This window comes from Lygodium microphyllum, chromosome 15 (assembly GCF_053477565.2).
Source record: "Lygodium microphyllum isolate KBCC chromosome 15, Lygodium_microphyllum_v1.1.10, whole genome shotgun sequence".
Taxonomy (NCBI): Eukaryota; Viridiplantae; Streptophyta; class Polypodiopsida; order Schizaeales; family Lygodiaceae; genus Lygodium; species Lygodium microphyllum.
In genome coordinates this window covers 77603881-77627838 of record NC_141149.1, presented here as the reverse complement: position 1 = coordinate 77627838, position 23958 = coordinate 77603881, and the positions used below count along the sequence as shown (strand labels likewise).

General features: G+C 48.3%; 1 protein-coding gene across 1 annotated transcript in view; it reads left to right on the top strand.

The window, feature by feature from the left end:
* LOC148024691 (uncharacterized) overlaps window positions 1-23958 on the top strand; it is a 253797-nt gene that overhangs the window by 92206 nt on the left and 137633 nt on the right. Inside the window, exons 4-7 of the mRNA XM_087694347.1 lie at window positions 2347-2365; window positions 2583-2693; window positions 2784-2974; window positions 3410-3510. Coding sequence (XP_087550473.1) covers window positions 2347-2365; window positions 2583-2693; window positions 2784-2974; window positions 3410-3510 — 422 coding nt within the window. The remainder of the gene's footprint in view (window positions 1-2346; window positions 2366-2582; window positions 2694-2783; window positions 2975-3409; window positions 3511-23958) is intronic.

The following is a 23958-nucleotide window of genomic DNA, read 5'->3' as shown; positions in this document are numbered from 1 at the left end:
GGCAACAAAAATCGCTTTGCACCAATGATTTTGGCCACGCCCACAAGCAAGATTCTCCAAAATCCAAGGGTAGATGCACAGAAAGGTTTCGACACACCTGATCCAAGCAAATAACTTCTGTGGCTGCCAATTGATTCGTCGGAAGCTCCAAGTCTCTCACAAGCTCTCTCTCTCTCTCTTGCAGAACCTGAAAATGAGGTCTTCCTTTGCTTTCTAGGGTCTTAAACCCTTGCTGGACCCAACCTCAATCTACCCAATCACTCCTCGTGTGATTCTAACACCTCTAAGCACTCTTTTTTTCTATCTACTGGGCTGTAGTGAGCTTATCTCGAAATGAGTTGCCTCCTCCCTTAAGCACACCAGTACCTCTACGATTCGAGATGCAAGCTCAAGCAACCTCAAGCCTCCACCTTCAAGCTCCATTCTCCATAGTTGTGTGTGAGACAAGAGAAGAAAAGAGAAGGGAAGAAGAGAGGAGATGATGGAGAGCTTCACCTCCAAGATCCCTCATCCTCACACAATCACTCCCTCACACTCACACTCGCTCTCTCAAGCACACACAAGCAAGCAAGAAGAGAAAATAAGAATAGAAGAAGATGAGTCCACTTTGCCACATATTAAAGAATGAGCTCCTCATGTACTTTTTGACTTTATATACAAAACCCTAAATCCCTTTTGGGCGGTCATCCCCTTATCCCCCTTTTTTACATGGCTGGCCGTGGCCTAGGCTCTCTTTCCCATTGTCCTCCTATCTTCCTAGCTTCTTTCCTACCGCCCATCTATCTTTACAATTTACATAGGAGGGAGCCTGGTGCTCTTTTACAAAAATTTTTAGGGGCACCTCGCATTTAAAAATGTGCTTTTGCCTTTGCCTTAGCTTTTGAGGCGGCCCTTGCGCTTTCGGCCGTTTCTCTTCCTGCTTCTTCCATTGTGTCCGATTTCCTTTTGGGCCACCTCTTTTAGGTCTCAACTTGCGCTTTTCCACTTTTTTCACATTTTCTTGTACTGCGGTTAATACACCCTAGAAGGTCTTCTCAGCTTTGCACCTCATCTTTCGTATGCATCGCTATTTATAGCGGATTATATTGCACATTCTAAGCCAAACAGTTGGCAAGAGACTCTCCAAGATCTTGTGTGGCGTGGGGTAGGCCATGGAGAAGGAATTGGATAGTATTGATTGCAATGGGACTTGGACATTGATGGATCGTCCTTGTCACATGCTGGCTATCGGGACGAAGTGGATTTTCAGGACCAAGCTAAAGGATCTCAGATTTAGACCCAAGAAGATTGCAACTTTTTTTGTAGTTAGTAGCACATAGTCTATAAGAGTTAGTGAGTCGACACTTGGCTTGGTTATAGTAGGTTCCTAGTAGCTTGTGCAAGATGTGGAGGGAAAGAGCAAACACAGGGATAGTACTTGTGGGATCATATAGGGCCTAGAAGGTGTGGAGGAGAGCCATCAATATAATATTCCATGGTGCAACTGAGAATATGATAGTGAGTTGGGGACAGTAAGTTTCAGTCAGAAATATTGGAGCATGAGATGGAGTCATGCTGTAGATTTACAAGACATATCTACTCCAGAGACTTTCTAAAGGATCTGGATAGAGATTGTTCACTCTTTGGGGACATGGGAGACGTTACGAGGTGACTCGGAGTGCATGAGGAGAAGGATAGACAGTTTTTAGCATTTGAGATACATGTATCTTCTTCCATCGAGAGTCACACAAGGTTCCGCTTGAAAGACTGCTTGAGAGGCTGTTCACCCATCCCCTGTTTTCAATTTCTTTTGTTCAGTTCTGTTGTATCATTGGAGTCCTTTCCAGTGCCAGTTTGCATCTTTATTTTGCCTCAGAAATCTATTTCTGAGGTGTTTATTGATAGAACATTTTTATCCTAAAAGAGAAAGAAACAAAATCTGTACATGTTATTAGAGCTGCCAACTTAGAAGCAATGAGTTGTCCTCTTCAATGAATAGCGTACCCTTTGGCGGGACTTTGTTTGTAGTCTAATTAGACATTTCAAGTAATCAGATGATCCTTTTCTATTGGTACAAAAATGAAAATTTTATTGCATTGTGAACTCAGCCTTAGTGCAAGTCTATGAGGATGGCAGGAAAACTCTTCCATGCATGTTCAAGCTTAGCCATCTGAATATGCTGGGTCATATCACAGAAGTATGATCACATCCACTTGATGTGACTGTTGGTGATTCAGTATTTGTTTGCTTACAACTAACAGGAGTTTTCTAAACATGGTTTTTGTAGATACTTGTAAGTGATGAAAAGGATCTTAAAAAGTATTTTTTGACATTTTGATCCTAACTGCAATTATAATTGCATTGCAGCTTATCAAATCCATGAAAGGTAAAGACCCATAGAACACTGTTTGCTTGGATTGCCACTATTCTTTGTCTGGTACAGTTCTTCTGCCTCTTGCTTTTGATTATCCTCATCTGCTCATCTAATACTGCCTCTCCTTCAAAGTCAGGATGCTTGTGTACAGTTGCCAATAATCCAACAGTAAGCTTTCTAGGCTTCTGTGATAAATTTTTCCTTTTTTCTGAATTGTACTGTATTCCAGATGGCCTTATGAAGCTCACAACAGAGGCTGTTAAGCACTGCAACAGAGCATGTAATAAGGTTCACAAGAAAACAAAGTTCTTGGAAGAAATTAAGCCAGAAGTAGAGATGGGTATAACTTCATAAGATCTCTGAGCTTAAAGAGGTGAACTTGTTTGCAATGAAGTTCTGATGCTAACTTTACTGTTTTATGCACTTGCAGTGGAGAAATCACGGCCAAGTCCTGAGTCTGATGGTTTTTCATGTGAAGATGACTTGAAATTGTACAAGGAAAGGCTGGCACAAATTTCTGAAGCTCTTCAAGCTCAGAAGGGCAAGACTCTCTTAGGCTTTGAAGGTTATCCAACTATTACAATGGTGGATATTGGAATAGAACAAATATTTGCAGAGCTGGTATGTTGGCTGGTATGGGTGGGCAGCATTGCTATGTTGATATCCATAATAAAGGTTAATTTATTGCAATCATGTGCCCTCTTCAGATGACATACAGACGATTAGTTTCTTCATGTCAAAATTGACATCTTATTCTCGTTATGACAATTTGAAGAAGGTTTTCAGGGGTGTTTTGATCCTAAGGAGGTGTTAATGTTCCTATAAATGTTTTTGTTTGCTGAGGTGTATGCTGTGTTCATCAATAAGTATTAATTTAAAAGTAGTCATTCATCTTACCATATGGTATAAGTGGTTTAAATTTTTGTACAGACCATTTCTTCTTGGTCTTAGATCATGTGTTGGAAACCTCCAAGGGAACCTGCATGTAATGTTTGAAACACAGATATAGAATGACATTTCTATACTAAATCTGATTTTTCTTCCATTTCTTGACAGGAAACTCACTTGAATGAGTATTCAAGTCTTGTATCAGAAGATGAACTTTCTTTTAACCTGAACAAAGAAATGCTGGAGAATTTGCAAAATTCTTCTCTCAGGTGGTGGAGCCATTTGAGTTTTTGCTTGCTTTTGAATTGAGCGTGCATTCTAAACACATGCTAGGTTATTTTTATTGCATCACATCACATTAGATGCTAATGCTCCCCCTCTCTTTTGTTTTTGTTTTTGTTTGTTTTTCTCCCCCCCTTTGATAGGGCTAATTGTATTGATTACACAATATAGAAAGCACAGTAGTCACACAACTGTAAATATCAGATAGGGTGACTGAAAAGATGACAGTACACAAGGGAGCCAGATATCCCTAGTATGGAAACTCACATACTACAGTGGTACTCAATTTCCATTGAAAGAGACCTCACAAATGGCAGATATGACTGTGCACTCTGGAATGGGAATAAAGAAAGCACTCCAGCTAGTCCAATTATGCCGCTGCCCCAGAAACACAGAAGGGCCAAAGACCACTAGCTCACGGAACTGCACAGATCCTGCTGGTTTGGGGTTGTCAAAACCAAGTTTGATTCAGAAAACCAAGTTTGTCAATGCATGGAGCCCCCGACAACTAAACACCAAACTGGAGACAATAGAGACAACATGCATGGTGCAACTAGGGATAAAAGAAACGCATGATGAGAGAGCTCCTCAGCTGTAGTAGAAAAGAAATAGGAGCAATTTGAAATGATGTGTCTCAAGAGGGCAGCAACAAGTGGGAGATCACCCACCAAATTCACCAGATGAATAGTTACTTTTTCAAAGGGGTTGTGTTAAGGCAACCGACCATACTGTAGATTTCCACCAAGATCTACCCTTGCGTAGACTCCACAAGGAATTTCCCCTATCCATCAACCATGCATGATCCTTCATAAGCAAATGATATGCCTTATTTGCCAGTGCTTACTCTAAGAACGCTTATCATTAATTTTCCAATCGTGCAAAGGGATTTCCAAGACCAGCTTGAGAAAGGGTTGCCATGCAAGCAAGGAGTGTGAAATCATTGCCCATAAATCATGATATACTCAAGGCACATGAACAAGGATGAGGAAGGTGGTAGATCCATGACATGGAGGAGGAGTGATGGAGAGTGCCAAAGACAATGCAAGGCTAGACAAAGGAGGCAGTGCTAGCAACAACAGAGAGAGCACTCTAATAAGAGACAAGGGCAAGTTGGCCCAGAGCCGTAGAGACTAACTTAGGGATGGTGGAGAGTGATCAGGGACCTCCGACCGTCATTCCGTGTGGGGCCAGCGCAACCCTGTACAACCCCTATAGACACTCCCATGGAAACCAAGAACTAGAGATCCTATAGCCCCTAACTGCGGTAGCACTACTGATTGATGAGATACAATCCATGGAGTCAATGACACCAGCAGCCTCTCTGGAGTTGTAGCAGGCTATAGATGCACCATAGTCTCTCAGATCACTGCCTCGTCATGGTGAGTTTCTAAAGCTCAGCCCATCTCAAGTACCCAGTACTTAGCAAGTAGGGGAAGCCATGATGGACCAGGAGAGTGAGTAGGAGGCAAAGGACTTACACACCTACTTTGAGGACTTCTCCCCATTACACCTTGCAACAAAGATAGGAGAGAGGACACGTGATAGCGTGTATACTAGGAGGCAGGCATGGGCTGTAGAGCCACACTGGTCTAAGAGGTTGAGACACACTCCATGAGAATACTCTCATGGAATGTACGAGGTGTTGGGTTTGACTCACGGCTACGCTCACAGAGCGGTGTCAATGATCTTCAGTAGGACACAAAGGCACTTTTTACTCTCCGCACGAGAGGTTTTTTTCCCCAGATTTATTCCTTTCATTGTTTTAGGCACTTATCGTGTTTCACATGTTTTGGGTGTGAACACCCTCTTACAACCCTAAGGTTTAAGGGTTGTACTTTGTACTTGCACAACACACTTCAGATTATTGCATTGGGTGTCATGCTGTCACACTACACTCTCCACTCCACTCCCAGCTGAGCTTGGATCTCTTCTTGCTCTCACATATGGTATCAGAGCTGGCCCTCAGCTCAGCTCAGACTGTGGCCAGCTGATCCCCTTGGCATTCAGCCCAGTGTGCACGCAGCTTCAGTCGCCTGCACAAGAAGCCCGCCAGTGGTCAGCAGCTCCACCAGCATCTCAATTTGCCAACATTTAGCATAGCCTGTAGGCAGGCCCATTGCCATCTGAGGAGTTATTTCAGAGCCACCTCCACTAGAGGAGCCGCCCGTTGCCACCAAAGAAGTCGCCTGCCACCACGCAGCCCACCCCCTGCACCCTGTTAATCCCCGCCCGCCAGGCAAATCGCAGCCCAGCTCGCCTGCCTGCTCCAGACTTGTTGCTGCCCATGTGCCGCCCCCTGCTCCTGGACGCTGCTGAATACCTGCTGCTCCCACCTGTGCAGCGCCGTCTGCTGTAGCTCTGACAGGCTGCACCGCCTGCTGCTCCAAATCCCAATGCCCGCCAGGCCAGGTCTGTTCTAACCTGCCAGATTAGCCTGCCAATTTCACCCCCGCCACTGGTCTGTACCATCTTCAGTCACCTCCACAGCCAGCTCAGTCCATATCAGAGGTAACAAACAAGAAAAATTTATCAATTTTTTGTTCCCTTTAATTCTTTGGGAGGGGCTTTTGCCCGGGTAGGCATTCTTAACTTCAGTAGGTATCTGGGACACGATTACAAAAAAGATTTCGTGCATTTGGGTTAGACATTTGAGGCTTTTGCAATTAGCTCACTGATTGACACATGTACATCTGTGACAGTCTGAAATAGACTGATTTTGTACATTTTGGGACACGAAATTTTGGGGCTTTTGCATCTTCAGTGTTGATGAGCATTTATTGCACCTTGGACAGTGTGCATTTCAGACAGTTTTGACAGAGTGTGCTTTAATTTGCTAATTACAGCAAAGTACTTGCTGTAGTTTTTGGAAAATCTGAGATTTCTAGGTTGGTCCAGCTTGAGACATTGCTCTATTGCTCTTTGATCAGCATTGTTTATCATGGCAAATCAGGGAGGTGATGTATTTACTTATGTATCCAAGGAGGATAGGTTGGATGGTAACAACTATTCACTTAGGTCCTTCATGATGAAGAATGTGCTGATTCCATTGGAGCGGGGCCGAAACCGTTGGAGTGGGACAGGGTGAATTGTCAAGCCGGGGGGGGGAAAGATGGCCGACGGGACACAATTGCGAGCCAACGGAGTGGGTGGGGGGGAGGAAGTTGATGAATCAGGCGTTGATGATGGCGAGGTTGATCTGTGGCGGGCGCGATCAGACGGAGCGGGGGGGGGGGGGGGGGAAGCTTGCGACGTGACGGGTTGAGCGGCAGGGCAACTTGCATAGATTACCTCATTTCAAAGATTAGCTGACATGATCAAATGATGGCCGACGGGACACAATTGCGAGCCAACGGAGTGGTGGGGGGGAGAAAGTTGATGAATCAGGCGTTGATGATGGCGAGGTTGATCTGTGGCGGGCGCGATCAGACGGAGCGGGGGGGGGAAGCTTGCGACGTGACGGGTTGAGCGGCAGGGCAACTTGCATAGATTACCTCATTTCAAAGATTAGCTGACATGATCAAATGCCTTCTCGATATCCAGCTGAAGTATAACAACAAGGTACCTTCTACAGGTGCAGGACCAAATAGTCGGGAACATGCACGAACGCACCCTCCAAGATTTCTACAAACCCTCGGTCACCCCCTCCATGAGAGAGGACAAGATCAAAGCTCAGCATAGAAACTCAGTAGACAGTGTGAGAGTGAAGCACGACACCCAATGCAATAGACTAAAAGAGTGTAAGCTGAAAGTACAAGGTACAATCCTTAAACCTTAGGGTTGTAGGGGGTGTTTATACCCGAACATGGTAAGTGCCCGTAAGTGTGTGTCATAAGCACATACGAAATAATACCATAAGTCGAGGGGAAAAAACCTCTCCTAGTGAGTAAAAAGTGTCTGAGTGTCCTACTGATCACCGACACTCCTATGTGAGCATAGGCGTAAGTGAGGCATGAGTGAAATACCCAACAAACCCCCATAGAGTGAAGAGTGATCAAGAGTACAAGGATCATCCGCCACCAAAGGAGATCAAATTTAAAGCATTGCGAAATGCTTCAAATTTTTCATTAGGAAGAGCTTTGGTGAAGATGTCTGCCACATTACTGGTAGTAGGACAATAGACAAGGCTGATATCACTTGCATGTAGCCTCTCTCTGACAAAGTGATAGTGTATCTCAATGTGTTTCGTGTGTGCGTGGAACACTGGGTTCTGTGCCACTGCAATGGCACTCTAACAGTTAGTGAACAAAGGAGTAGGCTCTGTATAACAGATACATCCAGATCAGCTAGCAAGCGTCTAATCCATATCCATTCAACTGTGGTAGTGAAAGCTGCCTTGTATTCAGCTTCACATGACGATGTGGCAACAATGGATTGTTTCTTGCTAAGCCAAGATATGCAAGACGAGCCAAGAAAGAAACAATTGTCACTAGTGGAGTGACGTGAATCATAATCACCAGCCCAATCAAAATCATTGTAAGCATGTAATTGCAGTGGTTCCCCTAGCCCAATCAGAATTACTGTAAGCATGTAACTGTAGTGGTCCCCCCTTGGCATAAAGCAATCCAAGAGATCTATACCGTGCAAGTAACGCAAGATACGCTTAATAACTTGCCAATGTGACATGCGTGGCTGATGCATATATCTGCTCAGGGCTGATACTGCAAACTGTATGTCCGGTCTAGTGTTGCATAAGTAAATAAGACATCCAATTGCTTGAGCATATGTGTGTATATCAAATAAATCACTATCATCATGTAATGATAGCTTTAGTCTAGGTTCCATTGATGTACAGATTGGCTTGCAATCCTATAAGCCAAACTTCTCAAGAAGTTTACTAATGTATCTTGACTGTGATAACCCAATACCTCTAGCATCATGTATGAACTGAATGCCCAAGTAATAATGCAAAGATCCCAAATTTGACATGTCAAAAGTTTGCTGCAAATTTTGTTTAAATGCTGAAATCTGATCGGTATGTGTCCCTGTAAGCAGAAGACTATCAACATAAAGACAAATGATCAGCATGGATCCCCTCTCTTTACATATGTAAAGGGTAGACTTAGATGAGCTGTTTATGAACCTTTGGCTAAGCAAGAAAGCATCTATCTTTGCATACCAAGCTCTAGGAGCTTGTTTCAACCCATGTAAAGCTTTTTTTAGCTTGCAAACCAAGTGTTCCGAGCCCTCAATTGCAAAACCAATGGACTGCTGTACATATACTTCCTCATAAAGTTCCCCATGTAAAAATGTAGTTTTAATATCCAACTGATGCACAGTCCATCCATAATGAGCAGCTCATGTGGGAAGTAGGAGCAAATGTCTCCTCATAGTCTATGCCTTTCTTCTATGCATAGCCTTTGGCTACAAGCCTTGCCTTGTATTTGTCAATGGATCCATTTGCATTCCGTTTCAGCTTGTAGACCCATTTTGTTCCAATGGCTTTCTTCCCAAATGGAAAAGACACCGAATCCCATGTTTGATTCTTAGTGATAGAATCTGATTCAGCTTTCATTGCTGCCATCCAATGCACACTTTGTTGTGCATCCTCAAAACATTTAGGCTCATCATCTAGGGTGCTTGCTGCCATAACGAACTCCATGGTATGTGCAATATCATGCATACGAGCTTGCCTTCTAGTACGACCAGCCATGGGTGCATCTAGATGACTATCTTTCGTAGTCTGTAAATACCATCTAGGCATTTGTCTTGCCTCCTGACGGTGCATAAGCTGTTACTAAATTTCAGTTTCAGCACTTTGCTGAATATTCAGATCAACCAATGGCTGATTTTCTGCATTTTCCAAAGGAGCAGCTGGCTGAACATTGAGTTCACTTGCTGAAACTCCACCTAAATCACCAAATGTAATGGGCAGCAGCCCTTCAAATACATCACGGGCAACCTGATATGTGTCTAAACCAGCCAAGGACAATTTTGATTTTTCATCAAATAGTACATCCCTACTGACAAACACCTTTGTTAGAAACAGGATCATAGAGTCTGTAGCCTTTGCTCTCACTGCTATATTCCACAAAAATGCATTTAACAACCTTGTTATCCAACTTTTTTCTGAGTACCTTTGGAATGTGTGCATATGCAAGGCACCCAAAGGTATGAAAGTGTCCAGTAGAAGGTTTCTGGCTGTTCCAAGCCTCAAAAGGTGTAATTTTCTTCAAAGATTTGGTGGGGCATCTATTGAAAACATGGCAAGCACACATGATTGCTTCCATCCAAAAACTGTGAGGCAAGCTCTTTGCCCTTAGCATTCATCTGGCCATCTCCATGAGTGACCGATTCTTCCTCTCTGCAACCCCATTCTGCTGTGGAGTATAAGCAGTAGTGTATTGATTGACAATGTCCTTTTGCTTCAGAAAAGAATTCAGCAGGACATGTATTTCCTCCCTTGGTCCGAACAGAGAGTCTTAATTTTACAACCAGATTGGTTTTCAACAAGTGCAATAAAAGGCAAGAATGCATCATATACTTTTGACTTTTTGACCAAACAGTAGACCCAGCAAAATCGAGTAAAGTCATCAATAAAAGTCACAAAATAGTAACATCCTCACAACGACTTTGTCTGCATAGGCCCACATACATCTGAATGTACTAACTTCAACTTGGCTGTTGCTCTAAAAGCAACATCACAGGGAAATGAAAAATGATGCATTTTTTCCAAAATACATCCTTCACACAAGTGCTTAGGAGATCTCTCCAGTAGAGGTAAACCATCTAGCATTTGTGTACGCTATAAAAGCATCAAGCTGCCAAAGTTCACATGCCCCATCCTAGCATGCCATAACTCTGCCTGTATCATAGCAGGGGTAATAGTGGATGTCAAATACGCTGACTGATCAACTGAAAGAGCATCCAACTCGTATAACCCATGACATAAAGTGCCTGTCAAGACCAAAGTCACGTGTTCTTTATCTCTCACCATATATCTGTCATTGTCAAATGTGACCTGCAATCCACAACGTGCCAAAGAAGAAATAGAGAGAAAATTCTTCTTTATGCCTGGCACAAATAAAACATCCTGTAGGCGGAGAATAGAGCCATTAATGGCTATGAGCACAATCTCCCCAATACCTCAAATAGGGTATGATGCATCGTTGGCACACTGTACAGACTTGCCAACTGGAGTTGCATGGACAGATGCAAATAAATCCGTGCGAGATGTAATATGCCTCGAAGCACCACTGTCAAGTGCCTGTATCCTCAGTAGAGCTAAATGCTTGATCTGCCCAAGAGGTGTCATAACTGCATGCGTGAAAACAATAGTCCCTATATCTGCAAAAAAGGACACGAACTCAGTAGCAGTGGAAGGAGCATCAGAAACAGACATTCCTGACTCCTTCTCCTTGGCAATTTGCTTCCTGCACTCAGTGATGTAGTGGCTTGGCTTCTTACAATAATCGCATTTGCCCTTTTTGGCTTGCGTGCCCCCTTGTTTTTTACTTGCCTGTGATGTGCTAGAAGTTCCAGAACTTAGTGGAGCATTCTTCACTTGGCTACCTTTGCCCTTTTGTCTAGCCATAAAAAACCCTGCTCAGAGACTATAGCATCCACACCACTATTTCTCCTTGTTTGCTCCCCCTCTAGAAGCAAACTGACTAACTGAAGAAAATTGATTGACTGCATGGCAATCCTCATGGTGAGGTTTAAGGCCATATGAAGAGCCAAGTACGAAGGAGGTAATGAGTTTAAAGTGGTAGATATCATCTGTCCATCCGAATAGTACTCATCAACATTCATGAATTGCTCTTGCAAGTCCTGAATTTTGTTTAAGTGATCCTGAATAGAATTACCTTCATCCATTTTCAATTGGGTCGTTGTAGGTGGACCTAGCACTGGTGGACTTGCTGAACGAAATGCTAAAGACAGGGTGCTGGTCAAGCTGCTGCAAGTCGTGCTGAAGAGTTGAGCTGAGGAGAACTGCAGAGCTGCAGGAGGTAGAGCTGGACTGAGCGAGAAGCTCCCAAAGACTAGGCAGAGTTGAGCTGAACAGAGCTGAGCTGAGCAGAGCCAATGCTCTGATACCAAATGTGAGAGAGGACAGGATCGAAGCTCAGCACAGAAACTCAGTAGACAGTATGAGAGTGAAGCACGACACCCAATGTAATAGACTGAAAGAGTGTAAGCTGAAAGTACAAGGTACAACCCTTAAACCTTAGGGTTGTAGGGGGTGTTCACACCCGAACACTGTAAGTGTCTGTAAGTGTGTGTCATAAGCACATACGAAATAATACCATAAGTCTGGGGGGAAAAACCTCTCCTAGCGAGAGTAAAAAGTACCCCAGTGTCCTACTGATCACCGGCACTCCTATGTGAGCGTAGACATGAGGCGTGAGTGAAATACCCAACACCCTCTACAACAAGGATTGCAGCCAACCGACTTGTGGCCCCACCCTGAGGAGTCACCTTGGATAGAGCTACATAGAGGGGCACAGCTCGCCGCCCACACCCAGTAGGCCCATGCCCCCGTAGGAGACATCACCTATAGATACAGCGGATACTATAGCGCCACTAGGGAACCATACCCTACCGCTTCAGCCTCTCCATGCTAGACAGGCCCATGCATGACATCTTAAGATGACCATCCTCCATGAGCAGTTCAACACTGTACTTGAAGTACATCTAGATTGTATCCAGTGTGTATAACATTTTGTACCTACTCACCTAGTTCACCATAACACTAGATAGTAGCTTTATTGGGACTTGGAAAACTTCCTAGACATTTTGTATGTAACCTTTTGGTCTCATAGGCCAACTTGTCCTTTTGTAGACGTTAATATAACTTTCTCTTTCTCTCTCTCTCTCTCTCTCATTAATTTATTACTTCTCATTCGTGATCGAGTATTGTTGTGCATTGATCAATACTTTCATTCTCATTCATTTTTCATTAAATTAATCTCACAATTACTCCACGCCTAGGCTAACAGTGGTATCAGAGCGGCTTTTCTTCATCATAATCGTCATTGCTTGTGACCACCTTCCACATAGCCATTGCCATTGAGTCCCCTACCTCGACTGGCTGTTGCCTCAAGCCATTGCCATTGTGTTGGCTCTATTTTCTTCATTGGTGACCACACCTATAGACTCTTAAGCCTCGCACTTTAGCTTGGGCTCGAGGTAGCCAATTGTTTAGCAACAATGTTGCTTGGAGCGCTCGCGTGCCAACTCCCTATGCCTTAGTTTTCTTCGACATGCCCCAACTTCCACTCGAGGTTGCCACATTGTGTCGAGACTTGCCTAATTGTTGTGCCAGCCACATCACTTGGATGCACTGAGGTCGTCGTCCTTTTTTTCGCCTTCACCCTATTCCATCGATTGCCTTGGCCCTGACTTGTAGAGTGCTTATGTGGTACTGTCTGAATTGTACCATTGCTTCCGCCTTGGAGCCGACTAGAACTCCGCAGACCCTGATCCACCAACAAGCTTGTCAAGTTTGCCGACACATCACCAACACGTCACAGCTATTCATCAATCGACAACCTCACCTGCTACTTCTATGGACTCTCACGCCAATAGCCCAAGGTCACATCGTCGTGTTTCTGTCGACAAGATGCTACGTCATCAAGGTGTTCCACTACCTTGGCCCCAATAGAGTTGAGACACATTAAAATCATTATTTTGAAATATTAATTCACTCCGTTAAATGAAGCAAAGTACAATTCACATGCTGCCCCTTCTCAAGCACAATTGGGCCAAAATTTGGGGGTTTTTTTGAAATCTCTCAATTCAATCCCGAATTCATGTCGAAAAAGCGTTCCCCCACCCTCTCCCCCCCCCCTCCCCCTTCGGTAGCATAGTAGCGTGTTTGGTAGGTTCTCAGAAGGGACGTGCAATGGAAACCTCTGGTCAGACGCCGGTGGATTTTGTGAGTGCCTCCCCAATCTCTCTGAGGAACAACTCTTAGCCGTCCATGCCACAGAGTTGGAGCTAAAAGAAACAGGCAGCACGTTATTGTGATTGGGCAGCCAGGGTAGTGCCTGTGTTGCCATGACTTTGGGTATCAAGCAATAGAGTGCACGCGCTTCGGAGCCAAGGTGGCTTCGTCGACACGCCCACATGTGGACACAGACGGCTTTACACGGGTCTAGAGACAACAACGAGAGAGGCGGCAGGGGGGGCTGCTGTCAGCCCCTCAAACACAGCCATGGCAGTAGGGAGCAGGAGGGCGAGCATTTCTCCCTTGGCAGAGCACCACGCGGCCCCCCCCTCCAAGCCCCACCCGGCAGGACCACAGGCCTACACATCCACCTCCCACGGAGGCGTCACAGGCCACCTCACTCGAGGGCCCACATCCCCCACATGCTCCCTCCCCTCCCCCCCTCCTCCTCATGGTCCCCCCCTCCCTCTTCCCCCCCCCCACCCGCCCCCCCCCCCCCCCCCCCCCCCCCCCCCCCCGCCCACAACCCGCCTTGTGCCTCTAACCATCCCTCGTTTCTCCCCCTCCCCACCATCACCCCCGTCGACCAGCCCCCTTGGTCCCTACCCAATACAGGTAACCCCCCCTTCCTACCCATCCCCCCCTCCCCCCCCCCCCCCCCCCCCCCCCCCCCCTTCCCACACAACCACCAGTTCATTTGCCCATGCTGCTCGTCACACTTTCCTGAGAGAGGCGCAACTGCTACCACAGGAGTTTTTTTGCAGTGGGCCGTGGTCTCACCTCAGAGTTGCGGAGCGGGGATCTACTAGCACCATCGGATGGACCAAACTACGCTTTCTTCCTTCAGACCTCTCACACAGGAGACTGGACGATGACACAGATAGAGGAGATCAAGAGCCAGGTGGCAGACCACATCTCCCAGTGGATGGGAGGAGGACTGGCACTTTTTTCCCAGCAGTGGCTAGGTTGCATGATGGACATTAACTGGTGGGCTAGGGCCGAGATCCTACATTTGAGCATCATCTTTCGAGCCCCTCCACAGTGGTGAGCTCCGATGGATGTGATCGAGTGGCCCCTGGCACAGGTGGCCCGTTTCTACGGGTGTATAGAGTGTCACCTCTTAGCCTGGCTGATAGATGCCTTGGTTGTACCACCAGGCACATCCACCACCCCCATGGTCCGTGCTCGAGGGCTGCCATTGGGGAAGGGAGTCCACCGTCCAGGCTGGCACTGAAGCGTATCCGCATGCCTTATAGCTTCTCTTCTTCGTTAGCAGCTTCCACACCGAACAGATGCTTGTTTGGTCAGTCAAGGTTTCCCTATGAGTTTATATCTTGCATCCTGGAATGTGAACAGCCTCTACTATAGTGGAGCACGTGGTTCCAGGAAGTTGATTGTTTGGCAGGAGCTGCAGCCTACCCTTGCCGGACGGATCGACATCTTACTATTACAGGAGCACAAGCTCACTCCCGCCTAGACCCAACGGATAGGAAAGGTACTCTCGCGCAGTTCACACACTGAGAGCATGCCATCGGTGCCCACGGTAGAAGTGGAGGCGTATGCACCTCTATTGGCATGAGCCTCACTGCCTATGTACGCGACCACGGGATGATTGTGGCAGGGAGGGTTCTATGGATCAAATTGGATGTTGGGGACTCGTGCCTTGAAGTCCTCAATGTCTATGCCTCTACTAAAGTTAGGGCATGCAGCAGGTTCTGGGTGGATATTGCAGCAGGACTCGCATAGGTGGACTCCTCGATTGTTGGAGGAAATTTAGACAACCTGGAGGCCCTAGAGGACTAGCAGGGCAGAGGCGGAAACTACTAGGGCATGGGTGGGAAGGAGCAAGAGATATGGGCTTCTCTTGGGGATACAGGTGGCTAGACAGAGTCTTGCTGCAGCAGTTGGACAGGTTCTATGTGGGAGAGTGGGGATGCTCTTGTGGAGGCCAGGTAGGGTAGTTGGCTGGCACCACTTTGTCTGATCACTACTCGGTTCTCCTGACACTTGATCCCCCAGCATCTTTCCTAGACACACCATCCTATTGGATCCCTGACTCGATCTACAGGAGGGAGGAGGTGAAGAGATAGATTGAGCAGATTTGGACTAGGGAGTGGGGTAGGAGGGAGATCTTAGTCGAGTAGAGCAATATCTGCTAGGAGGCAGCCCTATAAGCTAGGCAACAGAGCTGGGAGGAGGAGAGAGCACTCCGGCACGACTTAGCAGCCACGTAGAGATTACTACAGGAGGCACCAGGGGATCCCATCCTCCACGCACAGGAGGTGCACGTACGAGCAGCCATCGTCGGCCTAGTGAACAGGCACTCGGAGTTCTCATTTTGCACCTCAGCAGCCTTCTGGGCACAGAAGGGGGACACGATGTGTAGGGATTTTTTCTAGGTGCATTATCCCCGCACCTCAGGAGAGGAGATACGCAGCTTTTGGGATCAATATGGGAGGATTCGCTCTAGCCTAGACAAGGTGATGGAGATTGCCACCAACTACTACAGATGCCTTTTCCAGCAGCAGGAGACAGTCTTAGCCAGAGGACAGGGATATAGATAGTAGGTCTAGAATCACATCCCGTCCCTCGTCATAGAGGAGATGGGACACTCCCTTTTGGACCCCTTCACAGAGAAGGAACTAGAGGAGACTTTCCATACACAGGACGGGTAGAAATGCCCACCTCTCTAAGGCCTTATTCACTATCTATTGGGAAGTGGTGAAGTACCCCTTACTACTAGTCTTCTAGGAGATTTTCAGCTCAGGAGGGATGCTAGGGAGTCTATTGGCAGGTCTTATCAGTCTCCTCCCCAAAGGGGGAGACCGGTTGGAGCTATCCTAGTGGAGACCCATCACCTTCTTGTGAGTGGCCTATAAGGCATTGGAAAAGATGATTGGTAGGCGACTCCGCTCTATGTTTCCAAACATCATTCATGACACAGAGACAGGCTTTGTTCAAGATAGGAGCATCCTAGACAATGTCTTCACCTTCTTTGAGGCGACAGAGTGGGCCTAGCACAGTGGTCAGGGATTGGTTGTACTACTCCTGGATTTCGAGAAAGCCTATGACAAGGTGGATTGGGACTTCTTAGAGGGCACCATGGTGAGGTTGGGCTTCCCCCAGGCATGAATCCGCGGAGTCTCCGCACTTTACAGATCAGCTATCAACAAGGCTCTCATATGTGGCAGGCGAGGGGAGGAGTTTCGACTAGAGAGATTAGTTTGGCAAGGCTGCCCTTTGGCCCCATATCTATTCCTCAGGTCATGTATGAGGGGTTTGTGTGGGTTTGGACTTCCGGTGAGAGAGGAGACGGAGTTGTTAGACTGAGAGCATGTAGATGATACAGCACTTTACATAGAGGATGATGAGTTGATGCTGGAGAGGTTGAGACTAGCTCTTGAGGTATTTTGTACTGCAGCGGGAGCGAAAATGAACTCGCGAAAGTCGGTTGGTTTTGTCATAGACTTGGACTCTAGCACAGAGCGGAGCATCTGCTTGGAATTTACATGGGTGTGCAGAGGACAGGCCTTCTGTTACCTAGGGTTCCAAGTGGAAGTCGACATTACTCCCATCCAACAGTTTCTTCCAGTCCTTGACTCTATTCGGAGGAAGCTGACCTACTGGAGTATTGCTCGCCTTTTCCTAGCGGGCTGAGCCCTGGTGGTTAACCAAGTCCTCCTAGCGACGGCTTGGTACATTGCCTTGTGTTGGTGCTTCTTCTCATCCTGTGTAGTTCAGCTTTGCTGCCTAGTGCGCAACTTCCTTTGGGCTGGGTTAGACGATTCCAAGGACTCCCGGGCCAAGGTGGCATGGGTGACCATCATCGGGCATCAGTCAGAGGGAGGGCTTGGAATCATAGACCCAGAGTATTAGAGTCTAGTCCTTTTTCGCAAGCTAGTAGTCCGCGGTCTCACACCAGGAGGGCAGACTTGGATGGTCCTATTGCAAGAGGGCCTCCAGGAGTGTAGACCGAGGCTTGGCGGTGATTGGAGGCCGTTCTTTAGATGGATCTTCACGACGGCCCAGATCACGCCCCCTAGATTCCTTGTCCTACGTAGCTTACTTCCTGTGTACTAGGGTCTCCGTAAGGCCCTAATTCAGAGCCGCCCAGGCTGCCAGGAGGAGATAGAGCACCAGCCGGTGATCTGGAATCCCCAGGTCAGAGATCGGGATGGGTTACAGATTGGCGAGTGCCCCCACATCCAGTGTGCTGGTTAAGAGGCCGGCCTGGCTCGTACCATTAGGACTTGGTGGGAGGTGTATAGGATGGTGGACGAGGAGGTGTTGCAACGGGCATCAGGTTTCCAGAGAGGAGTTTAGTTGAGGAGAAGGGAGATTGATGCAGCAATACCTCAGGAGTGGCTTGCCCTCATGATATGAGAGCCGGTAGAGCTCGGGGAGATATAAGCTGCTAAGTTTTCACCAATAGGTATCCCCCTAGAGGTGGCAAGTAGAGTGGGCGGCGCCCCACATGGGACTTTCTTCAACGTGCGGGAGGGGGGCCGTCTGGCCCTTGACAGAGGGCAGCAAGATGAGAGGATAGTTGTCTTTTCGTGGAGGAGGATTCGGGTGGTTGGCCTTCAGGGGAAGACATGGCGGTTGTGGACCCTTATGTTTTCTGGGAGGAGCTCCAGGAGTGGCGTCTCTGAATTTGGGAGGGCAGGCCACTTGATGAGCTGGAGTGGGATCTGGGAAAGTGGCTATGGCCAGCCACCACTGTGGTCGCCGAGAAGCCACCGAGGTTCTTGGAGTACACAACCAGGATTGGCAAACACGTACTGATGCAAGAGGACATGGACTAGGTGCCGTCACGTAGCAGGTATTGGGCGGAGCATACCATCATGGATGGTTTCCGATGGACTTTCTAGCATCGCCTATGGGACAGTTGGAGGCCGAGGAGGGTATCCTATTTCTTATGGTTAGTGGCACATGGAGGCCTAGCGGTGGGGAATTGGTTAGTCTAGATGCAGAAGGATGGAGGTTGTAAAAGCTACACACAGTAGCTTCTGGAAACTCCAAAGCACTACCTTTGGTCGTGTGAGGGAGCGCAACTTGTGTGGAGGAGAGCATGCCGCATCCTCCGTCGTATAGCACCCAGCCATGGATGTATCTCATGGGGAGCTTTGTGTTGGCAGGCAGTCAACCAGGGCCGTCACCTTCTTCATGAGGCTGGGATGTAGGACACGATATTCATTATTGAGGCTAGGTCATGTGCATTGGTTGGCTTGGAGGCTCTACCCATCCGCCAAGTATTGGAGTCCATAGCAGACGGCTCTGAGGTATGGGAGATCGTAGGGAGTCTCACTGGATGGCATATCTAGAAGGTGCAATGTTAGGAGGTTTTTGGCGGGGAGAGACTTTGTGTACAGGCGACTTTAGTAGAGCTCTGGACCTCCATCAACCACTCCCTCCGCGACTGATGGGACCAGGTGCAGGGCGAGTCTTGAGCTCGTCAGGAGCTCCGTTTTCATTTCATGCGCACTTGGGGCAGCCAGGACGTGTTTTTCGTGATGCAGGTAGGCAGCCCGAGATTGTGATACACCCCCACTCCATGGGTTCTTGTCCCCATCCCTCCTAGACAGCCTTGAGAGGCTTGTATACTTGATATATCTGTGACTCTGCATCAGGTCCAACTAGTCTGCTTAGCATGAGCACTTCTTTGTATTCGCGGTTTTATTCTGAAGTAATATAATTAGCCACACTTTATTTGCAAAGAAAAAAAATCCCGAATTCATACATAAAATTTGGGGCATTCGATCAATCTCCCAAATTTCTTCGGTGAATTGCTGAAATTTGCCATCAGTCATTGCCAAATTTGGGGCTTTTCAAGAATTCGGCATTCTTTATCAACATTGAGGTCTAATTTATCATTAGGCGTGACCGGAATCTTTTAGATAAAAATTTTACAAAAATGGACAAATCTCTTCAATTTGGGGCTTTTTGTCATTCGAGCCCAATTTCACCCTGATTTCTTTGGAAAATTTGGAGCTTTCCTGAAATTCATCAATATCGAGGCTCAATGCACCTTTTGACATGGAATTCGATAACATTTGGATAAAATGTTTATCTAATTTGTTCAATTTCTCTTCATTTTTGGATAAAATGTAGGGCTTTTGCCCAATTCCACCATTAAGATGCTCGAAATTTAGGGCTTTCTTCTGAATTTATTTTCTTGGCCCTTGACATACTCCAAAATCATTTTTTTTGGCTGCTGGCCCTGTTCTTTACCAACGTTGAAGACGTCTGCGCACTCACCGAGTGCCCCCCCATCAAACACCTTGCGTGTTGTCCTCTCTCAGGAGCAGCTCTTAGCGTCCGAGCTAAGAAGCTGGAGCTAAAGGAAACAACGATTTATGGTCAGGTACTAGGACATTCCCAAACCAGGGCCCAGCTTCGGGACTAGCTTCACTCCACATTGCGCATCGGCACAACGCAGATCGTGGAGGCGGTCCTAATGGGCCAAGGGATTTTCATGGTCAGGCTCAGTTCGGTAAATGTAGCTTGCGAGTTGCTTGTCAGTTCACTATATGCGTCCACGAAGGGGGTCATATACATGGTCCCTTGGTACAATGGCTTTACTGTGGAGGCATTTGCACTCCACAACAGGTTTCTTCGGCACCCAATCACCCTTCTTTTCCCCAGCCTGGCGATAGAGTATCGCCAGTTGGTGGAAGACTTTGGACGGCTCTTTGACACTATCCTTCCCGCGTTCTTCGCAGATGCAGTGACAGCTGCAAGAGTCCCAAAGGTACGGGTGGTGGTGAAAGAGGTCAAGAATATCCCACAGTTCCTAGAGATTAAGGCGGGCGGGCACTCTTTTAGGCAGTAGGTCATTGTGACGGGGCAGCCAGGGCAGTGCGTGCGCTGCCACGACTTTGGGCATCAAGTAGTAGTTTGCACACGTTTCGGAGCCAAGATGGCTCCACCGACAGGCCCGCAGGTGGACACTGATGGCTTCACATGGGTCCAGAGACGACAGAGAGGGAGACAGTAGGGGGGGGGGGGGGGGGGGCGCAGCCAGCGTCTTAGACCCAGCCTCGGCAGCAGGGAGTAGGTGGTCGAGCAGCGCCCCCTCGGCAGAGCACTCCACAGCCCCCCCCTGCCCCGCAGGACCGCAGCCCCCCACATCCGCTACCCACGCCACAGACTATGTCTCCTGAGTTCCCAGTCCCCACATCCACCTCTCCCCATATCCCATGTCCCCCCCCCCCCCCCACACGCGCCATGTACCTCCGTCCATCCCACCATCCCTCGATCATCCTTCCTCCCACCACCCCCCCTACCGAGCATCCCCCCTGATCCGCACGTGGTTTAGGTGATCCCCCCCAGACCCACCCCCCTCCTCCCACAGGAGGTGATGAGCCACACATGCCTACATCCTCCTCGCACCAGTAGTTTTCCCCCTCCCATATAGCCACCAGCTCATCCACCCCTGCCGCCTGTCACACTTTCCTAAGACAGACACACCTGGTTCCACAGGAGTTCTTCTGCAATGGCCCATGGTGCTACTTGAGAGTTGCGGAGCGCGGAGAGTTCCCACTACCTCTAGAGGTGGGGATCTTTGTGGTTCGTAAGTCAAGGAGGGGCAAGGTCCATCTACTAGCACCATTGGATGGACCAAACTATGCCTTTTTTCTTTAGTCCTCTCACTCAGGGGAGTGGACGACGACAGAGATAGAGAAGGAGTTGAAGAGTCAGGTGGTGGACCATACCTTCCAGTGGATGGGAGAAGAAGGACTAGCATTGTTTGCACAACATTGGCCTGGTTGCATGATAGATATTGACTGTCGGGCTCGTGCTGAGGTCCCTCACTTGAACATTATCTTTCAGGCCCCTCCATAGTGGAGAGCTCCGAGGGATGTGATCGAGTGGCCCTCGGCACAGGCGGCCCGTTTCTATCAGTGCACAGAGTCTCGACTCTCAGCATGGCTGATAGATGCATTGATAGTACCACCTGGAACATCTATCACCCCTATGGTCCGGCCGAGGGCCACCATGGGGGATTGCAATTCGCCGTCTAGACTGGCGGCAAAGCATACTTGCATGCCTCATAGCTTCTCCTCTTCATCAGCAGCCTCTAGACTGAATAGATGCCTGTTCGGTCAGTCACAATTTTCCCCATGAGCTTACACCTTGCATCTTGGAATGTGAATAGCCTCCACTACAGTGGGGCATGTGGTTCCAGGAAGTCGATTATTCAACAGGAGCTGCAGCCTGCCCTTGCCTGACGGATCGACATCTTACTTCTACAGGAGCACAAGCTCACCCCCACTCAGGCCCAACGGGTAGGGAAGGTACTCCCAGGTAGCTTGCACACTTATTGGGAGCACGCCATAGATGCCCACGGCAGGAGTGGAGGCATATGCACCTCTATTGGTTTGAGTCTTACCGCTTGTGTACGAGACCATGGGACGATAGTGGCAGGGAGGGTTCTATGGATCAGATTGGATATTGGGGACACCTTGGATTCCTTAATGTCTATGCCCCTATGGAGGTTAGGGCACGCAGCAGGTTCTGGGTGGAGATCGTGGATGGACTCCCATAGGTGGACTCCTAGATTGTTGGAGGAGACTTCAACAACCTGGAGGCTTTGGAGGACCAGCAAGGCAGAGGGAGAAACTACCAGGGCATGGCCGGGGAGGAGCAGGAGGCATGGGAGGTCTTTTTACTGGCAGTAGGAGCACACAATGCCTGGAGAGACCTTGCTTCCACAGGAGGGAGAGGTCATTGGACTTCTCTTGGGGATACAGGTGGCTAGGTGGAGTCTTGCTGGGGTGGTTGGATAGGTTTTATGTGGGAGAGTAGGGAGCCTCTCGTGAGGCCACATTGGGCAGCTGGCGGGTACCACGTTGTCCGACCATTGCCCGGTTCTCCTAACACTTGATCCCCCAGCATCTACCCTAGACACACGATCATGTCTGAGTCGATCTATAAGAGGGAGGAGGTGAGGAGACAGATAGAGCAGATTTGGAACAGGGAGTGGGGCACGAGGGATCGGATCGCAGAGGAGGTTGCAGAGGTCCTAGCCGAGTGGAGCAGGATCTGCCAAGAGGCAGCCATACAGGCCAGGTAGCGGAGTTGGGAGGAGGAGAGAGCACTCCGGCTAGACCTTGTAGCCACGCAGAGATTATTACAGGAGGCACCAGGGGATCCCACTCTCCATGCACAGGAAGTGCGGCGCGAGCAGCCATTGCTCGCTCAGAGGACAAACACTCAGAATTCTCTTTCCGCACCTCAGGAGATCAGATATGCAGCCTTCGAGATCAGTATGGGAGGACTCGTTCTAGCCCAGACGAGGTGATGGAGATTGCAACCAACTACTACAGACGCCTTTTCTAGCACGAGACAGCTTCAGCTTGAGGGCAGCAATGTAGATAGTAGGTTTGGGATCACATCCCGTCCCTTGTCACAGAGGATATGGGATGCTCCCTTCTAGCCCCCTTCATAGAGAAGGAACTAGAGAAGGCTTTCCATACACAGGACGGGCAGAAATGCCCGGGAGAGGATGGCCTCTCTAAGGGTTTCTTCACCACCTACTGGGAGGTGGTGAATGACCCCCTACTGATGGCCTTCCACAAGATTTTCCTTTTAGGATAGATGCCAACAGGGAGTTTCTCGGCAGGCCTTATCAGTCTTCTCCCCAAAGAGGGAAACCGGTTGGAGCTCTCCCAATGGAGACAGATCACCTTGTTGTCAGTGGCCTATAAGGTGCTGGCAAAGATGATTGGTAGGAGACTATGCCCCATTCTTCCAGACATCATCCAGTGCACATAGACAGGCTTTGTCCAGGATAGGAGCATCCTGGACAATGTATTCACCTTCTTTGAGGCGACAGTGTGAGCCCAGCACAGTGGGCAAAGATTGGCCGTACTACTCTTGGATTTGGAGAAAGCTTATGACAAGGTGGATTGGGATTCCCTAGAGGGCACCATGGTGAGGTTGGGTTTTCCCCAGACTTGGATTTGCGGGGTCTCCGCACTTTAGAGATCGGCCACCAGCAGGGTTCTCATAGGTGGTAGGCGAGGGGAGGAGTTTCGGCTAGAGAGATCGGTCCGACAGGGCTGCCCCTTGGCCCCGTACATGTTCCTTCTCTTTGCAGAGGCGATGTCTCACTTCCTCAGGTTACGTGTGAGCGGATTATGTGGCCTCTGACTCCCAGTGAGAGAGGAGACCGAGTTATTAGACATAGAGTACGCAGATGATACAACACTCTACATAGAGGACGATGAGTTTATGTTGGAGAGAGTGAGGCTGGCTCTTGAGGTGTTCTGTTCTGCAGCGGGAGAAAAAATCAACTGGCGAAAGTCGGTTGGTTTCCTCACAGACCTGGACTCTAGCACGGAGTGGGGCATCCACCTGGGATTTAGATGGGTGAGCAGAGGGCAGACCGTCCAGTACTAGGGTTCCAGGTGGGACTAGACATCCCTCCCGCCCAGTAGTTTCTTCCAGTCCTCGATTCCATTCGGAGGAAGTTGACCTACTAGAGCACGGCTCACCTCTCACTAGCCGACTACTACTATTACTACTACTACTACCACTACCACTA